The sequence below is a fragment of the Acipenser ruthenus genome, chromosome 4 (genome assembly GCF_902713425.1).
Source record: "Acipenser ruthenus chromosome 4, fAciRut3.2 maternal haplotype, whole genome shotgun sequence".
Taxonomy (NCBI): domain Eukaryota; kingdom Metazoa; phylum Chordata; class Actinopteri; order Acipenseriformes; family Acipenseridae; genus Acipenser; species Acipenser ruthenus.
In genome coordinates this window covers 103,056,768-103,078,352 of record NC_081192.1, presented here as the reverse complement: position 1 = coordinate 103,078,352, position 21,585 = coordinate 103,056,768, and the positions used below count along the sequence as shown (strand labels likewise).

The window sequence follows — 21,585 nt, the reverse complement described above, 5'->3', positions numbered from 1 at the left end:
CTCAATGAAACTCTTTTGATTGAAGATTACCTGAAGACTGACTTATTATTTTTAAGAAAAAAAAACTAACCTATTAATACAACGGTATCCAAATAACCCAGGAAATCTCACACCCAACACTTATGTATGAGTAATGTAGTTCATTTCCTTCAATATTATTCAGATTAAATCACACAGGAGGTAAGCGTACTCATTCATCTTTAAATCAGTGAAGTCTTCATAAAGAAATTACACCTTGCCAGTGAATTGGAAGAATTGCAAATTAAAAAAGTTTGACGTTTAATTCTTAATTATCAGGTTATTCTTTACAAAATATCCTTTTAAAATGTTACACGTTTTAGAATGAAATACCCACCCCTAATCTGCACTGGGAATACTCAGGGCTTTGGTAAAAGCATCAGACTTGTGGACGCCTTCATATTACATGTATGAGGCACTGGTTACAAAACAGCATGGTGCAAACATAGACTGCATAGAAGGAGGAAAATCCCTTATTTTATATCTGTTACATCAAATAAAAATGTGATCTTCCAAATGTAATGAACACGCCCTTTAACAGAATGGAATGACATATTGTACAGATGCACATTTAAAAGACTTGTCTGATATTGTAAAATATGCACAATATAAAACAGTTGAAAAGCACTTGACCAACGTATTAATATCTTTACATAAGAGGATTATCCAAACACTAGCCCTAAGTATATGTGAAATCCACTGAACTTTGGATAAATGGCAAGAGCCTCTAACAACAGACTTCTGTTAGGAGATCATCTGGTAGCCAGACTCCATCCTGCTATGCCAAAAATTACATTTTAGTGTAGCAGTTAAACCCTTACTTGATCATTTTCAAATCATAAAACACAGATTGTTCCATGATGTCTAATGAAAAACAGATTTAATCTGGAATGTGTATATTTTATACTGTACTGTATGCACAGCAACTATATGGTAATATTTTGCTATAGGGTTGTCTTTATTGTAATTTTTACACACAGCCACATAGAAATGAACATTAAACAAACACCCTATGCACATTTATGCATTTTATATATATATATATATATATATATATATGCATGTATTGATTGCAGTACTTTGGCTTATCCGTGTTACAATGTTAGGGGCACATACTGTATGAATCACACACTGATATTCAGGCTGACTGATGGGCACGCTTGACGCGCTAGTATACTGACCCTCTGTTTCCAAGGGTTGCCAGGTGAGTTCAGATCCAAATTCGCAGGACCGACGCAATGAATTTCCATTCTCAACTGTGCCAGTCTTACTTTTTCTCTTCAGTGAAAGGTGAGCAATTGGCCCTGGATGTGAGGGAAAACCAGAACCTTAGATCCTACCACACCTGCTAAGCTTACTGGAGTGGGGAGAGGGGATAAGGCAAGGTGCCATTTTGGACACAGAATGTTAGCTGTGTACGGCAGCACCTCGAAACAAAAAATCATTGCTATAATTGGTATATAATAGAGAATAACAAATACAAAAATTGACAAGTTTGGTAACACTTTACATTAAGTGTCTCTAATTACTATGTGTTTACATAGTAGTTACTTCGTAAATGTGTGTACTTACACATAATTACAATGCTTTTATGTATAATTACAATGTACTTAACGTGTACTTTTTTGCATGATATAACCCTAACCCCTTTCTGATACAATTGTGTACTTACATATATCGTGCAAAAAGATTTACATGTTAAGTACATTGTAACTATGCATTATAACATTGTACTTATGTGTAAATACACATGTATTTACTATGTAACTATTATGTAAACACTCAGTAATTAAAGACACAATGTAAAGCCATTATTTCTTGGTTACTATATTATTATCAAAAAAATATATAAACATGGGTTGGGGGTAAGGGAGAACCCAAGTATGGAAGAAACCAAAAATATGAAACAGCGACTAAAACAAATCTGTTTTTTTTTTTAAAATTATTATTTCTAATATAAAATTGACAAAAAACATTAATGAAATGAACTCTTTTTTTTTTGTAATCTAAAAGCTAATGGCATGCAAGGCTGTTACTTTTGATTGCTGGTGATAGGTCCTGCTTTTTTGCTGCTTTTCAGACCAATGGGGGCTTATACTCAATACTGCATCGGCAAGGTTAAAAACACACACACAAAAAAAAAGAACTGGGCATGTCCACGGTTAACAACCTAGTATTTTAGGGTCTTCTACCTTAGACCCCTTTTCCCTCTTTTGAATTTGCCTACAAACAGCACAAACCCTTAAGACATTGTTCTAACGTATACAACTATGTCTAGATGAGAGTATAGCTGAATAATCCTGCAGGAAATGTAGCCCTGCCTGCTAACTCCTGCAGCACCAGTAGCTGTTATGTATGTATGTATTTATTCATGTGCTATTTATTTATGTATGTATTTATTCATGTGTTATTTATTTATGTATGTATTTATTCATTGGTTTGTCTAAATGTCTCCATAGACTCCTGGTTGTTTCTGCACCCTACAAAATCAAATTTTATACTAAAAAGAATATATATTTTATAAACCTGCAACCAGTAATGTTTGGCAATGCAGGAGTTAAAAACTTCTGTTGAGCATTACAGGAAGGTGTGTTTTATTTTTTTTATTTTTTTTGTTAAACATGTTTTGAAGATACTTTGATAGATAATTTTTGCACCGACCCATATTCAGTGTTCAACCTTCAGATGGAGAGTAGCGGCAGCAGCAGCAGTCAGTTAAAATACATATGTCTACATATTTCTATTGCAGTTTATATATTAGTATGCAAGATATATTCGGCTACAGGAATATTATTTGCAATAGGTCCCTGGGGGTGAAAACAAACATTAAAAAACAAACCTAAAAACAAAAGCAATAGATTAGGTCGCAGAACAGGTTTTTGTAATGTTTACAGTACAAACAGCCAGGTGTTCCAGTGCTCACCAATATGCGTCTGAGCCGTGAGGTCCGAGAGCCTGGCTGCTCCGCTGCCTCCGCTCTGTGTGGAGGAGGAGGAGGTAGTGGAAGAGGTGGTGGATCCATGGATGGCCCGGCTGATCCAGTGCTCCATGTTAATGCTGCCCTGGCTGGAGTTGGGAGTCCCCTGGGAATCTCCCTGCCCAGAGCCCTCTCCCTCTGAGCCCGAGGAGGTGTCTAGGAGGGAATAGAAATACCTGGATAAAATCATGACACCTGCTGCACCTTCAAAACAGTAGACATACAGTGACACTGCACTGCAACAAAACAGAGAGGGAGTGGCAGTTTTCTTCTTTTTTTTCATAAGCAGGTGTGATTAGCATACATTGAAGCAGAATGCAAAATCAGGTAACTGTCGGCCTGCAGTAAGGTCTGTTTCTTGTTCTGCAAAAAACTACATTTAATGATGCTTCATTTAACAAAAAAGGATGCAATTGCTCTTGTCATTTCAAGTTATGAAATTGATTCATTAAAAAACAAAAAAAAACAAAAAAAAAACAACACTATATCCAAAGACCAGTACTTACTAAAGCTTTTAAATAATCACTGGTCTTTGGATATAGTTTTTTTTTTTTTTGTTTTTTGATGTTAGCTGTGTGAAGTCAATGGCAATCACGAAAGTACTGCACTGTGTGGCTGGGTGGGATTCAGACTGGTTTGCATGCATTTTGCATGTTAAAGTTTCACTGGCTGCCACACTTCTTTGTCTATGAAGGAAGGACAAAACTGCTTTATTATTATGAAGTCCATGCAGCCTACCTAGCTTCAACTGAAATACTGACTTTGAATGGGGTTAATGTTTAAGCCTGATATATTCATGTTGAAATAGGATACTGAAATATTTGGTGTGCTTCACATACTGACAACAGGCATATGAAAAACACTTCACATGCGCTGTTAGAACCTAATAAAGTTACTTTACACTGAAAAGGGAAGCACAGCTATTTTGTCCCATCTTCTGCTAGTGTGTCAAACATCCAAGTACAGTCTCCCTGGTCATTTCAGGACACTGCATTCAAATTGCATATTTAACTCTTAACACTGCAGACCTGTATATAGGCCTCAAAACTGCAGGCTGTTCTAGAAGCATGGGGGAAAAAAAACAACAGGCCAGCCTCATACAAGTCTAATATAGGCAACTTATATTGTTCTTTTTCAGTATAAAACACTACAGCTATTTTCTTAGATATCATAGGTTAACCTTTCTGCATAGTTATTTAGTGCAGAAGGAGTTAAAGATAGAACATGAAATTGGTAGATGTGTCAATGCACCCTGCAGTGCACAGCATCCCCATTATTAATCTTTATACAGTATTCTAGTGCAGGGTAAATGTTATGACATTCAGCAAATGCAATTACACCAGTGTAAGATCACTGCTGTGTTGCCACTTTACTGAGTTCCACAGTCAAAATAATACTGGCAGCGATTGCATTACCTGGGCTGGGTATCGGCAGCTATTGTATTATCTGGGCTGGGTATCTGCAGCTATTGTATTATCTGGGCTGGGTATCGGCAGCTATTGTATTATCTGGGCTGGGTATCTGCAGCTATTGTATTATCTGGGCTGAGTATCGGCAGCTATTGTATTATCTGGGCTGGGTATCTGCAGCTATTGTATTATCTGGGCTGAGTATCTGCAGCTATTGTATTATCTGGGCTGAGTATCGGCAGCTATTGTATTATCTGGGCTGGGTATCTACAGCTATTGTATTATCTGGGCTGAGTATCTGCAGCTATTGTATTATCTGGGCTGGATATTTGCAGCTATTGTATTACCTGGTCTGGGTATTTGTTCCTCACCTGGGGGTGTGTAGGCATCCATTGATGTTTGCACCACCAGGGAGCGGCGCTTTGAGGGCATGGGCACTGCCATCTTCCGCTCTTTGTGTTTAGCCAGGGCTGCCTGCACTGCCTCTGTATGTACATCTATACAAAACAAAACAAAAACAACTGTTACAACAAAACATTTATTACAGACAGGGCAGAACAAAGCAACAGTTTGTACAATGTGTCTTGAAAATCCTATTTTGATGCCCAAATATGTTACTGTATGTAATCAATTATGGTAATTAGATTTTTCCTGTTTGAATGCACGTTGCGCTGAAGTGAATTAGAGGATCCTAAACCTTGGCTAACGACCTAGCATGTGTTTTTGTGTATTTTTTAGTATTTAAAACATCATGGAACTCTGAAGCATGTTTTAATATTTTCCAGTCCTTATGTATGAAGTCCCATTTTGTTTGCATAGAGTGTATAAACTGAGGACTACAGCCTACAGTACAATGCAGACTTGCTCAAAGGATGTTAATCCTGCATCTGCTACAAATGCCATAAAACAGCTTGTAGATTATGATTGATAACAAAAAGACAATGCTGTTCCTTTATCCCTTATTTTATGTTTTTATTTTGGCTGGCAAGAAACAAGTAAAATGATAACAAAAGAAACCCACAATTATGGTTTGTGACCGCTATTACAAAGCAGGCTTCAAAAGATACCACCTGTTGGCGTTCTGTGGTTTTGGCAAAATCTTTTCTTTTTATTAAATTCGTTTTTTTTATTAACATTGGTTTCCATGGTGAAATGACAACAGCCAGCATCATTGTATTCTTTTTTCCCTGCTTCATCTCTTGGTTATCTTTACTTGGTATGAAACAGTTTGTGTGCACATGCAGGAGATCCTGGCTTCTTTGGAAGACCAGGGATTTTGTTCTCTAACTTCTCATAAAAGTTTGTACATTGAACATAACACAAAACCCCTGTAGGGATTGAAGAATGATGGGGGAGGGGCCACTATTATATTTTTCACTACAATAGTGATTATCACTGCTGGCAGGCTGCCAGCAAGCCCCTATATTATCTAATGTAGAGGAACTGCTTTAGCCGAGGGCCTGAAATCAAACTGCTAATTTTAACCCTAATTTGCATACCGTAATGCATGGGCTCTGGAACTAGTGGTGCAGCAGCATAATCGAGACAGCCATCTTTATGCAGAACGATGCACCACCACATTGCAGCCGCCTAGAATAACTTTTGGTGAAGGCATCTAACACTTACATTTTTACGTGTAGCTAGAGAAAAGCATATTCTATTCTGATTGAACATGCTACAAACTTAACAAGAAAATAGGATCAGAATTTTGGGGTATATGGGGGCACTTTCTGTCTGTCTCTCTGTCCATATGGCATCTGTCATTTACGAATATCAAACTTAAATTGTATATGTGCTTACAGGCAATACAGGGCATAGTAATCTACCTTTTATTACCGATAGCTGTAATACTGAAATTACAATACGTGCTTGTTTTTAAAAGAAAATTACACCCAAGAGCAAAGAAAGTCAAATGAGCGATAACTGTAAGACTGAAGTATTAAAAAAAAAAAAAAAAAAAAAAATCACTTCATACAGTTGTATATAATTTTAAAAACCTATTACATTCACACTTGGCAAAAAAAATAACACAGCTGGAAACAATTACCTTGTTTTCTACAACAGCTGAAATTGAGTATAATCCTGATCAGTATAAAATCAGCAGGAACTGCCCTGTGCCTAAAAACAGCAATCTGAACCATTCAAGCTAGCGAATTATTTAAATAGAGATTGGATAGGAAATTAGAACTCCTGAGGGACCCCATCGGGCTCGTCTGCATCGGTGCTTTTAGTGCTTTCAACCTCATCTCATCTCATCTCACCGACATGGGACAGAATCTGTAACAGCAGTGTATCACACAGCACCATTACACTCTTTCTCCCTTCAATCTCAGCGATCAGCTGCAGCCAATCAGGACGGAGGCTGGGTGCGACCTGGCGACCCCACGCACCGCAAGCAAGCGTCTAAACCACAATGCAAAACAGCCGGGCTTGTCCGCATGCGTGGTCATAGAGCTTTTAACCTCATCTCAACTCACCGACAGGGGACAGGACATAATCCGCAACGGCAGTGAATCCACCCTCCAAGACAGAACAAATTACTTATGTTTTTTTTTTTTTCAGTGCGCACCTGATCTGTAGCGCTCATCCCGGGAGCCTGAGGACCTGCGGCGGTGGTATCGGGAGGAGGAGGACGGGGTAACTGGGGTGCGGCGTTCTTGAGGCAGTGATGGATCCACTCCTAAAATCAACAAAAACAAGAAGCAGATCAGACATTTAACCCCTTACTCTGCACGGGTTAGCATTCATCCATTTTTCTGTCTGTGAAAAGAGAACACATTGAACACAAACACGTCAACACATTCCACGTCACCAACCATAATCTTTGTGTCACTGCACAGCTTTTACCAATCCATTAAACATCATCTTTAGTTGTGCCACTCCACAGCTTTTACCAATCCATTAAACATCATCTTTAGTTGTGCCACTCCACAGCTTTTACCAATCCATCAAACATCATTTCTATTAACCTTTTGCTCTGCTCTAGCCATACACTTATCACACACCTTGCACGGCTTTTCATTCCCAATCACATCAAGACTTTTAACAAGCATGCTTAAACCTCTATAGCAGATCAAAGGAACACAATGGTAATCTAATACTGTTATAGCAGGCATCCAAATGCCCCCAAAATAAGTGGTACATGCTGTTAATAACATTGTGATCTGTAACATTTAAAAGTGTACTGAAAGACTGAGAAGTCTTGTAGTCTGTACATTAATCCAACAAGACTCTTCAGGCTATTATCATCAGTACCAGACACCTCTATTGTATGGCCCATTGGTTACAGACAATCACCTTAACAAAGTAACTATTCTTCCCATTAATTATTTTCTGACCTCCATGGACATGAGCTCACAACATTAGTGTTATTATCACTGTACTCCAATATACGGCTACCAGTGTCACAGACAGCCATAAACAATCAACAGAATTCATGTATATTGTAATCACATAAAAAAAGTTTGTTCACTTCCATATCTAAGGCAGTGAAAAGGAATAACTGAAAACGAAACCTGGGATTGTGCATGGCTGGAAGCAGCTGACCAAAGCCATTTGATTTCTGACAAATGTTCATTGGATGTGTATGTCAGAGTTTATCTCCCCAAAGCAGAGTGGTGTTAGATTAAGCTCAGGAACTGCCAGTTACACTGTTGTCGGCACCGTACTTTCATATTCGATTTCATATGGTATCACCCCAGCAAGTGTGTCATGTTTAAGCTGGTTAAACAACTAGTAAAAAAGAGTGCAGTAAATGTACAGCAAACAAGTAGTGTGGTTAAATTCAGAGGCAAAACCCCCTTCTGAAATAATACTATTTGACAAGACTTGGTCAAGCAGAACATAAAACAAACCTGCACCTGAGTCATCTCGTTATACATTTATTGGCCAAAAGACAATAAGTTACATTAGACAATACCCTCGTCTGCAAATGTATACAAATGTATGTGGTCATATGACACTCCATGTGATCCACTAAACCTAGATATGCTTTTCAAGAGTTTTTCAAGTGCAACTATTCAGCAACAGAAGGACAGTGGGCACCTGTTCAACCGATTCATCCCTTAACACAGTGGCTGCTTTGGTCCTCAAGACAGTTTCCCGGGTGTTTTTAGAATGGCACAGAACCACAGGTGGTTGATGACCGATCGGGCATGCAGACATGCACAACATATAGGGACAAGCAACAGAAGCACAGAGACATTCAACACTGGACAAGACACACCTGATACCACTTGAATAATACGTCGGGAGCTATGCATTGTGGGCTTTTCAGGCAATTCTCATATATAGTTTTTTGCCAGTCAGTGAAAGAAGAGAGTTCAAAGTGGCTGACATTGTTCCCTCTTTAAATGTCAGGAAACGCAACGATTCTCTGAAGAGACATGCCTTGCTTCTCCACTGAGGAGGCTCCTGCTGTGGACATTCTAACCAGCTGCGTTCCACAACACTAGAATTCAAACTGGGCTGTGCACAACAGTGCACCCAATGCAGTGAAACCTTTCTCTAATGATCACTGTAGCACATGTGCATCACATTACACTTTAATGCATTTTTTTTACATTTATTTATTTATTTATTTATTTAACACAGTTTTATGGTATGGTATGAAAAAGAAACACATTTCATAGCATTTAATATGTCTTTTTGTTCTCTCTTTTCAGGCCAGTGCTTCTTTCTCAGAGGACAAATAATGGGTAAAAATTACAAATGCATACAGTCAAGAGTTATGCTTAGTTAGTGAATATTTCATAAGCATTTTTTCCCCTCTCACCAGTCTTGAAACCTCTTAAATAAAGTAATGTTTTGAAAAAGGCAATATGTTGAAAGAGGCGACAATTCATCCATGCTCTGAAATCCTTTTTTCAAGCCAACCCTGCCTGCCGCTGCATACATGCAAACACGGACCTCTCTCTCAGGTTCAAATATACATTCCACAGGCTTGAAGGCCACTACAGAGTTGCCCTCTACTTTACCTGGTGGTTGTGGGAGGTAGGCCCCAATTAATTTTGACCTCTTCTTTTCATAGCCTTTCTGTGTGATGTCGCCTGCCAAAGAAAGGAAACCGACGTTAGTGAAAGGATGCAAACAGACAAACTGCACAGTGGTTGTTTGCTGTTCGTCCATTAGTATTGTGTGTGTCAGAATCTGTTTCATCAACAGATCAGAACATACAACAGGGTTAAAAAGGTCTATGTGGTTAAAGCTTTATATGCTTGCCTCTCTCAATTTTTTTTTTTTTGCTGAACAAAACCTATTCGGATTTGTTGCAACAGGTTAAAAAAATACAGGAGGGAAGCAGGCAGACAGATGGACAGTCTGCCTTATATTTTGGCTATTAGCCACCAGCTTTTATATATATATAAAAAAAAGTTCTATGCATCGGCAATGATTTTATGGGACACAGCCACATAAGTAATGGCTGTCGGAAGCATTAGCTGCCACTGCCTCATCATTTCACTTGTAATTAAAGACGGCAAAGAAAAGTTTGACCTCTAAATGTGAACATGACAAATACGTAATATTGTTATACAGAATAGCTCCAAGCAGGGTACAAAAATAAGTCCTTTTGGAAGGTTCTCTAGGGCGCTGGAATTATTTGGAGCCTGAACCCGAGACATTTCCATTGTTCTGTCAAACATATTTGTCTTAGTCCAAAAAGGTCCTTCTTTCCAAGGTTCAAACAAAGTTGTTGAAAAAGAGAATTCTACAGCAAGTTGATTGAGGATAGAGGGCAGCAGGCAGCAGGCAGAGGGCAGAGGGCAGAGGGCAGAGGGCAGACGAGAGAGGTCAGGGCTTCACCTGCCTGTAAGCAGGACAATAGTTTTTACATCACGGTTTTGTCAAGAGGAGGCAAATGCAGCATTAGATTTACTGAAAGTCCATATCAAAACTGCTTCTCATACTGATACAATTAGGATGTTTGTAAGAACGAACAATGGTCATTTAGGCAAAAGCATTTAGATCAAGGACAGAAAACTTGCATGAACAAGATGGGAAACATACATACATACATACATAATGTCATGCAGAAGAGGAGAGGATTTGTTACACATAAAAACAAACATGCAGCTACAAACTTTTAAAATGTGCAAAGGTTGATACATTAAAAAAAGGCCCTTATTTGGGAAAATGTCTATAGACAAATAATATCCATCTTATATTAAAAGATGTGCCTGAAAGAGTGGATTTGTGTTCCTCAGTCGGAATTTAAAGAAACAGATGTTTTTCTTTACATTTGCATATCAGAAGAATTGTCTGATTTTTAGAACAATGCAATTCTGAAAGTATGCACAACAAAAATCCATTCCTATGGTAACTGAATGGGATGCTGAAAAGTGAAAGGCAGCAGCTGCCACACAAAATAACTGGCAGTAACAGTACAACAGCACAGTATCAGTTATAGAGGATGTTTCACCTTCTGAGGTCTCAAAAGTGATTTTATATCGTAGTTAAATCTAACAAACAGTATCCAATCTACACATCTAGTATTGCTGTTACCTTGATTAACATGACAAATACAAATCTCTTTCAAATAGACAAAGTGGCAAATGCACTTTTCAGAGCATGAAGACATGCGTAAATCAACATGGCAGTCCACTCAGAAATAAGAAAGCACCAAAGAACCGCCGAAGCTGTCAGCTGAAGACATGCGATGACTGTCAGAAGAGCACAGCAGGGCAACTTGATAAGCATGGACTATAAACCATGACAGTATGAAATATTCATCCATCCATCCATCCATCGTAGGCAAAATAGTCTTACTTTCAGATACAAAAACCAGGTCAACTTATACAGTATTTAGTCCACAGCAGAAAAAAACAGCAAGATACAGTAATTCTCATTGGCTCTATGGTCAACAGAGGACTGTTTTGTTACATTTTTCACCTATAACCTGAAAATCTAGTTGCAATATTTGAACTCTGGAAATTCTTTTGTTGATTTCAGTAGGTAGAAAGAGAGCCAACATACAATATGTACCTAGAAACATAAAAAGCCTGTTGCTGTTTAAAATACACAACAACATTCCATTCCTCCATGCCCTTCCAGTAAGTGGTTTCTTACGGACGCTCATTTGAGGGGCACATTGCTGACAGGCTCTATAGCAGCATACTTCGTAGCCCTGTGAACACCTCCTGACTGCCCATTGTGCTGAATCCTGTTGTGGATTTGTTATGTGGACTAATGTCCCCTGGGGGCTAATATGAAGCCACAAAACCCATTTCACTTGTGATTGAACCCAGCCTTGCAGTGTTAAACAGTCCCTGTTGTCTACAGCCTACAACTACTATATGGTCAAAGGTTGTGCATCACCCTATAGAATTAACACATTTAGCTTCATAAAGTCAAATGAAACCGGCTGAATGATGTTATGTTAACACATTCATTTACATACCGTTTGTAGTTGTCCATATACATAAAGAAAAACTGACAAAAAGAAAAAGAAAAATGACATTTTGAAATTCAACATAAAATACTGTACTACTATTATGGTGTCCGGTAGACTTTTTCTATATCATTTTGTAGTTTCTTTGATTACATGATGTTAAATAAAAGATCTAAATTATGTTCATATATTTATTTTTTGTAATGATGTCCCAATCCTAAAATTCTAGGTGATGCAACACTTTTGGCCATAGCTGTACAGTGTTGCTACAATAAACTGACTCACTGCAAAAATATAGAGGAAGTCTGTTCCTAGCTAAAGGGGAGGATAGAGGGGTTGTAATAGTTTCCAATGGTTATATTGTGTGCGTGTGTGTGTGTATATATATATATATATATATATATATATATATATATATATATATATATATATATATATATATATATATATATATATATATATATATATATACACATACACAGACGTGCTCAAATCTGTTGGTACCCTTACAGCTCAGTGAAATAATGCTTCATTCCTCCTGAAAAGTGATGAAATTAAAAGCTATTTTATCATGTATACTTGCATGCCTTTGGTATGTCATAGAATAAAGCAAAGAAGCTGTGAAAAGAGATGAATTATTGCTTATTCTACAAAGATATTCTAAAATGGCCTGGACACATTTGTTGGTACCCCTTAGAAAAGATAATAAATAATTGGATTATAGTGATATTTCAAACTAATTAGTTTCTTTAATTAGTATCACACATGTCTCCAATCTTGTAATCAGTCATTCAGCCTATTTAAATGGAGAAAAGTAGTCACTGTGCTGTTTGGTATCATTGTGTGCACCACACTGAACATGGACCAGAGAAAGCAAAGGAGAGAGTTGTCTGAGGAGATCAGAAAGAAAATAATAGACAAGCATGGTAAAGGTAAAGGCTACAAGACCATCTCCAAGCAGCTTGATGTTCCTGTGACAACAGTTGCAAATATTATTAAGAAGTTTAAGGTCCATGGAACTGTAGCCAAACTCCCTGGGCGCGGCCGTAAGAGGAAAATCGACCCCAGATTGAACAGAAGGATAGTGCGAATGGTAGAAAAAGAACCATGGATAACTGCCAAAGAGATACAAGCTGAACTCCAAGGTGAAGGTACGTCAGTTTCTGATCGCACCATCCGTCGCTTTTTGAGCAAAAGTGGGCACCATGGAAGAAGACCCAGGAGGACTCCACTTTTGACAGAAAAACATAAAAAAGCTAGACTGGAATTTGCTAAAATGCATATTGACAAGCCACAATCCTTCTGGGAGAATGTTCTTTGGACAGATGAGTCAAAACTGGAGCTTTTTGGCAAGTCACATCACCTCTATGTTCACAGACGAAAAAATGAAGCTTTCAAAGAAAAGAACACCATACCTACAGTGAAACATGGAGGAGGCTCGGTTATGTTTTGGGGCTGCTTTGCTGCGCCTGGCACAGGGTGCCTTGAATCTGTGCAGGGCACAATGAAATCTCAAGACTATCAAGGCATTCTGGAGCGAAACGTACTGCCCAGTGTCAAAAAGTTCTGTCTCAGTCGCAGGTCATGGGTCTTCCAACAGGATAATGACCCAAAACATACAGCTAAAAGCACCCAAGAATGGATAAGAACAAAACACTGGACTATTCTGAAGTGGCCTTCTATGAGTCCTGATCTGAATCCTATCGAACATCTATGGAAAGAGCTGAAACTTGTAGTCTGGAGAAGGCACCCATCAAACCTGAGACAGCTGGAGCAGTTTGCTCAGGAAGAGTGGGCCAAACTACCTGTTAACAGGTGCAGAAGTCTCATTGAGAGCTACAGAAAACGTTTGATTGCAGTGATTGCCTCTAAAGGTTGTGCAACAAAATATTAGGTTAGCGGTCCCATCATTTTTGTCCATGCCATTTTCATTTGTTTTATTATTTACAATATTATGTTGAATAAAAAATCAAAAGCAAAGTCTGATTTCTATTAAATATGGAATAAACAATGGTGGATGCAAATTACTTTTGTCAGTTTCAAGTTATTTCAGAGAAAATTGTGCATTCTTCATTTTTTGTGGAGGGGTACCAACAAATTTGAGCATGTCTGTATATATCCTGACTACTCTAAAATTACCAATTAAAGCTGGTGGAAATTAAGGCCAGGGGACACGCAAAAAAACACTACACACAACAAATAAACAAATTCCCAAAGACATGGAAACCCTGATGCAAAAATAAATGATGCATGCAAGTGAAATACATTTACAGCGCTAAACACCTGCACCATCAGGCATCCCAACCACATTAGCTATTTCCATGGTTATATAGATTCACCAGTGGGGGATCCTGAGTCCCTAGGCCAGTGTTATAACCAGCTACTATAAAGAAAATTACTTCACACAATCCGAAAAGGAGAGGCAGGCCCGCATGGTACTAATTACTCTGTACAGCAGGAGCTCTCAATCCCTGACGTGACAGAAGATGTTCAAATCGCAACAGGGATTTATAAACATATGAATATTTAAAAGATGCTGAGGACTACAGCTACTTCCAAACTAGGTAGGCAGGGCAGTGAAGTGGGAAAAAAACAGATTCCCATCATGTTAAAAGAAAAGGGCCCCATATGGTCTGCTCTGTTTCAGAAGGTTACCACCACATGAGACCATGCTGAAAATGCTAGATAATACAATGTGGGTTGTGGGGGAAAAAGGAAATCCCATGTTTAAATTTCTAATGTACTCTACTCCCTGGGCTAAAACAGATTTCAAATGTGACTCATGAACCCCCTTTGGGTGTAAGTAACAGGGGGAGTGTGCTTAGTTTGTTCTTAGTGTTAAAAACAACTGGAGAGTCTAAAGGTTAAACTATGAAAGAATGTCGTACAGACATCACACAGTCGGTCCCCACTGAAGTGCTCTAAACATTTTTATAGCATTCAAGAACGTATGATTTAAGATTGTGGGCTGAAGCTTGTGAAAGAGGGATTCGATGACTGCTAGCAGAAAAACAGACATGCTCAAACCTGAAAAGACTTTCCTTTTACATTAGGAAGCGAATATGCCTGAGATGCGGGAGGACACAGATACAAGGGAAGAACAAAAAACTGAAAAAAAAAAAAAAAAAAATCACAATGCGACAGTAAACCCATTAAATGATCAATTAGAGTCTGCACTCACATATCCGACCCTATAAAATTTTGGCTTCAGTGACAGTTAAAAGAGTGTGACGCATATCTGACTATTTCATTTTGGCCCGTTCCAAGCCTTGTATCATTTTTGTGTTCCCTGAAAAACTGACAATATCAAAAATACATATCTGAAAGGACTGTGTTTTAAAATAAGTAGGCTTCCATTTAGATTATTATTATTATTATTATTATTATTATTATTATTATTATTATTATTATTATTATTATTATTATTATTATTATTTATTCCTTAGCAGACACCCTTATCCAGGACGACTTACAATTGTTACAAGATATCACATTATACATTATTTCACATTACATACAATTACCCATTTATACAGTTGGGTGTTTACTGGAGCAATCTAGGTAAAGTACCTTGCTCAAGGGTACAACAGCAGTGACCCCACTGGGGATTGAACCCACAACCCTCCGGTCAAGAGTCCAGAGCCCTAACCACTACTCCACACATTTAGATGTTATTTTGCTGTTAGGTCGTTAATGGGAAATTTTACATACCGCTACAATACGTACCGGATTTAAAAGTATATACTGTATATATTTTGTTATTAAAAGTATATATTTTCGGAATCATATCGTCCTGAATTAAAATACTACTTCTGTTAAAAAATATAGTACTGTACCAACAAAACCAATACAGTACATCAATACAGATGTCACAGTTCACTTGCAAATGAAAATGCACAAAAGTAACAAAAGATCAGATAAAAAAATAATAATAATAAAACTGTTTAATGATTAACTGTTACATTACCCTAGCTTGTTTCATTCACTTTGTTTTGGCTGCATTTTCGTCAGGTGAAATTGGAGGAAGCTCTGTGTAACTGCACAATAAAAGACAGACTGATTTGGCATTAGAGAGATTTTTTTTATTTATTTATATATTTATTTATTTTTAAAACGCGGGCTGTGATGGATATACAGGGTGACAGAGTCAGAAATCGCGTGTGACGGGTAAGTGTATTTATTTGCTACATACAGACGTGCTCAAATTTGTTGGTACCCCTCCACAAAAAACGAAGAATGCACAATTTTCTCTGAAATAACTTGAAACTGACAAAAGTAATTGGCATCCATCATTGTTTATTCCATATTTAATAGAAATCAGACTGCTTTTGATTTTTTATTCAACATAATATTGTAAATAAGAAAACAAATGAAAATGGCATGGACAAAAATGATGGGACCCCTAACCTAATATTTTGTTGCACAACCTTTAGAGGCAATCACTGCAATCAAACGTTTTCTGTAGCTCTCAATGAGACACCTGCACCTGTTAACAGGTAGTTTGGCCCACTCTTCCTGAGCAAACTGCTCCAGCTGTCTCAGGTTTGATGGGTGCCTTCTCCACACTGCAAGTTTCAGCTCTTTCCATAGATGTTCAATAGGATTCAGATCAGGGCTCATAGAAGGCCACTTCAGAATAGTCCAATGTTTTGTTCTTATCCATTCTTGGGTGCTTTTAGCTGTGTGTTTTGGGTCATTATCCTGTTGGAGGACCCATGACCTGCGACTGAGGCAGAACTTTTTGACACTGGGCAGTACGTTTCGCTCCAGAATGCCTTGATAGTCTTGAGATTTCATTGTGCCCTGCACAGATTCAAGGCACCCTGTGCCAGGCGCAGCAAAGCAGCCCCAAAACATAACCGAGCCTCCTCCATGTTTCACTGTAGGTATGGTGTTCTTTTCTTTGAAAGCTTCATTTTTTCGTCTGTGAACATAGAGCTGATGTGACTTGCCAAAAAGCTCCAGTTTTGACTCATCTGTCCAAAGGACATTCTCCCAGAAGGATTGTGGCTTGTCAATATGCATTTTAGCAAATTCCAGTCTAGCTTTTTTATGTTTTTCTTTCAAAAGTGGAGTCCTCCTGGGTCTTCTTCCATGGAGCACACTTTCGCTCAAAAAGCGTCGGATGGTGCGATCAGAAACTGACGTACCTTCACCTTGGAGTTCAGCTTGTATCTCTTTGGCAGTTATCCTTGGTTCTTTTTCTACCATTCGCACTATCCTTCTGTTCAATCTGGGGTCGATTTTCCTCTTGCGGCCGCGCCCAGGGAGGTTGGCTACAGTTCCATGGACCTTAAACTTCTTAATAATATTTGCAACTGTTGTCACAGGAACATCAAGCTGCTTGGAGATGGTTTTGTAGCCTTTACCTTTACCATGCTTGTCTATTATTTTCTTTCTGATCTCCTCAGACAACTCTCTCCTTTGCTTTCTCTGGTCCATGTTCAGTGTGGTGCACACAATGATACCAAACAGCACAGTGACTACTTTTCTCCATTTAAATAGGCTGAATGACTGATTACAAGATTGGAGACATGTGTGATACTAATTAAAGAAACTAATTAGTTTGAAATATCACTATAATCCAATTATTTATTATCTTTTCTAAGGGGTACCAACAAATGTGTCCAGGCCATTTTAGAATATCTTTGTAGAATAAGCAATAATTCATCTTTTCACAGCTTCTTTGCTTTATTCTATGACATACCAAAGGCATGCAAGTATACATGATAAAATAGCTTTTAATTTCTTCACTTTTCAGGAGGAATGAAGCATTATTTCAATGAGCTGTAAGGGTACCAACAAATTTGAGCACGTCTGTATATATAATGGGGATTGATTTTATTCTTAATACAAGGGCAGTAAAAGGCGACTGACGTGCATCTGGGTAACAGATATCCCGAGTGCTGACTAGTAGATTCACACCAAACTTTACAGTGGAACGTTCTGCATTGTTAAGAACCACTGTTAATCAGGTCTTACAGACAGAGGTTTTTTGTTCAGTACTTTTGTGACGTTTGGTCTTTTTGTATCATAAGGACTGTTTATTGCTGATGGCTTTCCTCAAAATTGAGTTCTGTATCTATATTGGTTGCTTGGCATTTACGATGTAGATAAAGAAAGCCCTTCATCAATATAGAGAATGATTCATTTCTGTCCTCCAACACCAAAGCGAAACAGTAATTCTTCCAGCAGCTTGCTTATGCAGAGTGTACAACTGAGTTCCACGCCCTCAACCCTCAAAAACAATCTTTAGAGTAATGAGCACTCTTGAGTTCAGTCTTCAAGATGGGAAAGAAATGGTGGGAGAAAAGTACTGCTCAAAGCAATCGATAAATACATATGCAATTGGAGACTGCAATCTCAGTGGGACCATCGATTTTATTCAATACAGTGTAAATAACACTCTCCAAATGACGTATCACAATTTCTAAATTAGAAAACACAGAAGACAGCATGTCAATTTCATGTACCAAGACGGTGTAACACTGCCTAACTATACTGAGGTGTACTCTTAATAATTGTGGCCTGTGCTCTGAAAAATAAACCTAAATCAACCTAAAAAATAAACCTAAAAAATATATTTGGTTATTAATAATGCAGTATTCATGATACTACTACAGTACAGTATGTCATTGAACACAAAGGACTGTTTTGAACCCCATATCGTTATTCACAACCTGTCTATTTTAGATTTAAAAACAATAGATTAGATTTGCATCTCTTGCTGGAAGCCGTCAGAGGCAGTTGGTAATCAATCGGTTTATCAGGCGGTTGGTTTATTATGGACTGCAGTATTGTTAGCCTTGAGGCATCACAGAAAATGCAAAGTCTGGGTTGTGGTGATAAGACACCCCAGAGACTGGATGGAAGTTGAGTCAGCAACTTCCATAGAAAACTTCTTTATTTCATCATAAACACAGTGACACATGATTCAATCATGATATACTCCTGCCACTCCACAGCACCACAGTCACATGTTCAAACAGTTTACTCCAGACTTTAATCAACTATATTCTGAAAGCAGAAAAACACTTATTGCCACTACAAAACTAGTATCAAACATACAAGTAATGCACAGGAACTAAGCCTTTTAAGCACTCTTCGGTTGTTTGGTTTCCTCTCAGTTTTGTACATTATTGTTGAATATTCTTAATTAATGGATTGACTGGAGTGAACACTTTGAAAATATGACCCCAGGTGTCCAGTTTGGTGCAAGGTAGAGCCTTTTAGTGTATAACAGACTTAATAAATAAAGACAATAAAACCAAATCTTTAAAATAAATGGCCATCCGAGTAGAATTGGAAGATAATGATCAAATGTCGAGACAAACTATTTAGGCAAGAAACTATTTCAAGCTGCTGACATTTTTGAGCTGTTTTAAAAACTATGCTTTTTCTTACGCATTTCACTTCCATGGTCGAGTGATCGTGTGCCAGTGCTACAATTCTGACATGCCTTGAACACAATTCCGACACAGCAATGTGTAGCCAGGGGAATGTGCACGGTTTCCTCACAATGGAATGTTTATGTAATAACTTGACTGCCATTGTAGGTTATTGTAAAGTAAACAGAATTGGGGACTGCTATTCTTGCTCTTGTGAATTTGTTTTAGGACCAGTGCCATTAGAAATGTAATAAATAAAAAAGGTGCAATTTCCATTTTTGGACTTTAAAAGCACCGTCTGCCCTTCTCCCCTCTTTGCATTGCTTCCACCTGGATTATGTGCTAATCCAAGAATATTCACACTCTTATAGACAATATCAGTTTGTCTTTTGTTATGTTGTCAATGATTCAAATCTGTCACTGCCTGTATTGGAACTATTGAGAGAATCAATTAATGCATCTGGTGTACAAAATATCAAGGCAATGACTCAAAGTGTAAGTGTAATGAACAAGGGAACTAGTGAACAGCCCCTCACATTACAGCACTCTCCATGCAAAACAACAGCTCAGCATTACGAGCACAATGTGGAAATGATTGCACTTTTACTGTACTAGTACTCTCACACACTGGACTGCCTTGCTGGCCCAAAGACACGTGTGCCATCTATTAAAGCCAACTATTTACAGTGTAATCCATGCTGTCCAGCTGTTCCAAATATACCTCCCTGCAGTGGCAGGGCACTGATATTCTAGGCTAATGGTTAGACAATCTTATTTGGAATTGCAGATAGTTATTTTGCAGTGCTCCTAGTTGACAGATAATGATGTCTGAGGTTGTAATTGATGCTATTGGTAAATAGTGAATACAGTACTTTTCAACATAAATGTCCAATACGTAGGTACTTTATGCATGTTATATTACTAGTGGACGGTTTTTCAAAACGTGTAATCTGGATAACCGTGTAATCTGGATAACAGTGTAATCTGGACAACAGTGATCCATATTTTGTAATCCTATACTTTGTGATCTAGATTACAAAATCCGGATCACCGTTATCCAGATTAAGTTTTGAAAAACCGGCCCCTGTATATCAAGATGCTCCCTTTAACGTTGAAAACAACAAATAATAAAACTATGATCCATGTGTCTGATTTAGCAGGAATGATTATGATCAGAAACAGATGCTTCCATAGTTCTGATACACCCGTCTTCAGACAGGACCTCCACAAAGTCAACTTTTTATACCACCCCCTCCCAAAACAGCTCTCCAGACAGACAGGCAGCGGGGCAGCGCTGGTAGGAGGCGACCATGATTTACAACACGGCGAGGTTAAAAGGAAGACACAAAGGTCATTAAGTGAGATCTATGAGGACTGCTTTGTATGACGATACCCTGTGAACTTGGGCTTGCTTGGTGTGACAAGGTTAAGATAACTGTGACCCAAAACGGATGCGAGCGTTAAAGCTTGACAACTTAATTACTGTGCAGGTAAGCTTTATACATGTATGTCCAAACTAATGGGGTGGGGTGGGGGGGTTCTAGCTATTTTACAATAAACCAACAGCCACAGACCACCCGGTGACCCACATTTCAGGGGTCAGGCTGGCAAACTGACAAAAACCACAGACGTGCGACAGCCACTGTACAACCTGCAAAATAAAACTTGTATGTAAGATCACGGTTTGGGTGAGTTGCACAGCTTGCATTAAAACATCGTAAGCAACCGTTTAATGGTGAGCAATACTTATCTAACTTTAACATAGTTTACTATATCTAAGTTTGTTAACAGCATAACATGCATACACTATGTAATATAGGTTATATATCTGTGGCCCGCCGCTCTTTGCATTTTAGTCAATCTGGTCCTCAATGCAAAAAGTTTGGACACCCCTGCTCTAAGGGCTTTATACTTATGTTAGGAAATGAGGAGCTCCTATATCAAGTATATTAAAATATCAACTAATCTCCTGTTTCCCTAATGGATAATCTGTTTTAAAACAGAAATCTTTAACTATGCATGCTCCCTTTCTTGTAGACTGCAGAGAGCCTCTGAAATTCTCCTCAAAGTATTGGGCTCATATACTTACACCCAAGTACTGTACAGCTAAAACACGGAACAGAAATGGGGCACAGATCACATGTGAACAAATGGAATGGCAAAGGCAGAAAACAAGTGTTGCTTTATTGTAAAACTTTTTTTTTTTTTGCAGTCAATTAGTACTTCACTTCCTCGATAATGTTCTCTAATTGACACATCCTCTGTGATTTTTTTTTAAGACAATTACATTTGCACATTTTAGCTTCCTCAGTTCGCAGTGGCCTTAAATGTATGTTTGTATAAATTAGTTCTGAAGTGTTATTTTTAGGTAACTGAAACTTGCCAGGAAAAGCAAGCCATGTTATT

General features: G+C 38.2%; 1 protein-coding gene across 17 annotated transcripts in view; it reads right to left on the bottom strand.

Moving 5' to 3' along the window:
- LOC117400224 (disco-interacting protein 2 homolog C) overlaps positions 1–21,585 on the bottom strand; it is a 186,183-nt gene that overhangs the window by 70,975 nt on the left and 93,623 nt on the right. For 8 of the 17 annotated variants that reach the window (XM_033999820.3, XM_033999823.3, XM_033999821.3 and 5 more), the window contains exons 2-6: positions 9,381–9,452; positions 6,974–7,084; positions 4,752–4,901; positions 2,942–3,151; positions 1,200–1,322 (exon numbers count right to left, since the gene is read on the bottom strand). In XM_033999820.3, coding sequence (XP_033855711.1) covers positions 1,200–1,322; positions 2,942–3,151; positions 4,752–4,901; positions 6,974–7,084; positions 9,381–9,452 — 666 coding nt within the window. The remainder of the gene's footprint in view (positions 1–1,199; positions 1,323–2,941; positions 3,152–4,751; positions 4,902–6,973; positions 7,085–9,380; positions 9,453–21,585) is intronic. The other 9 variants (XM_033999833.3, XM_059023291.1, XM_033999834.3 and 6 more) reach the window with 4 other exon arrangements.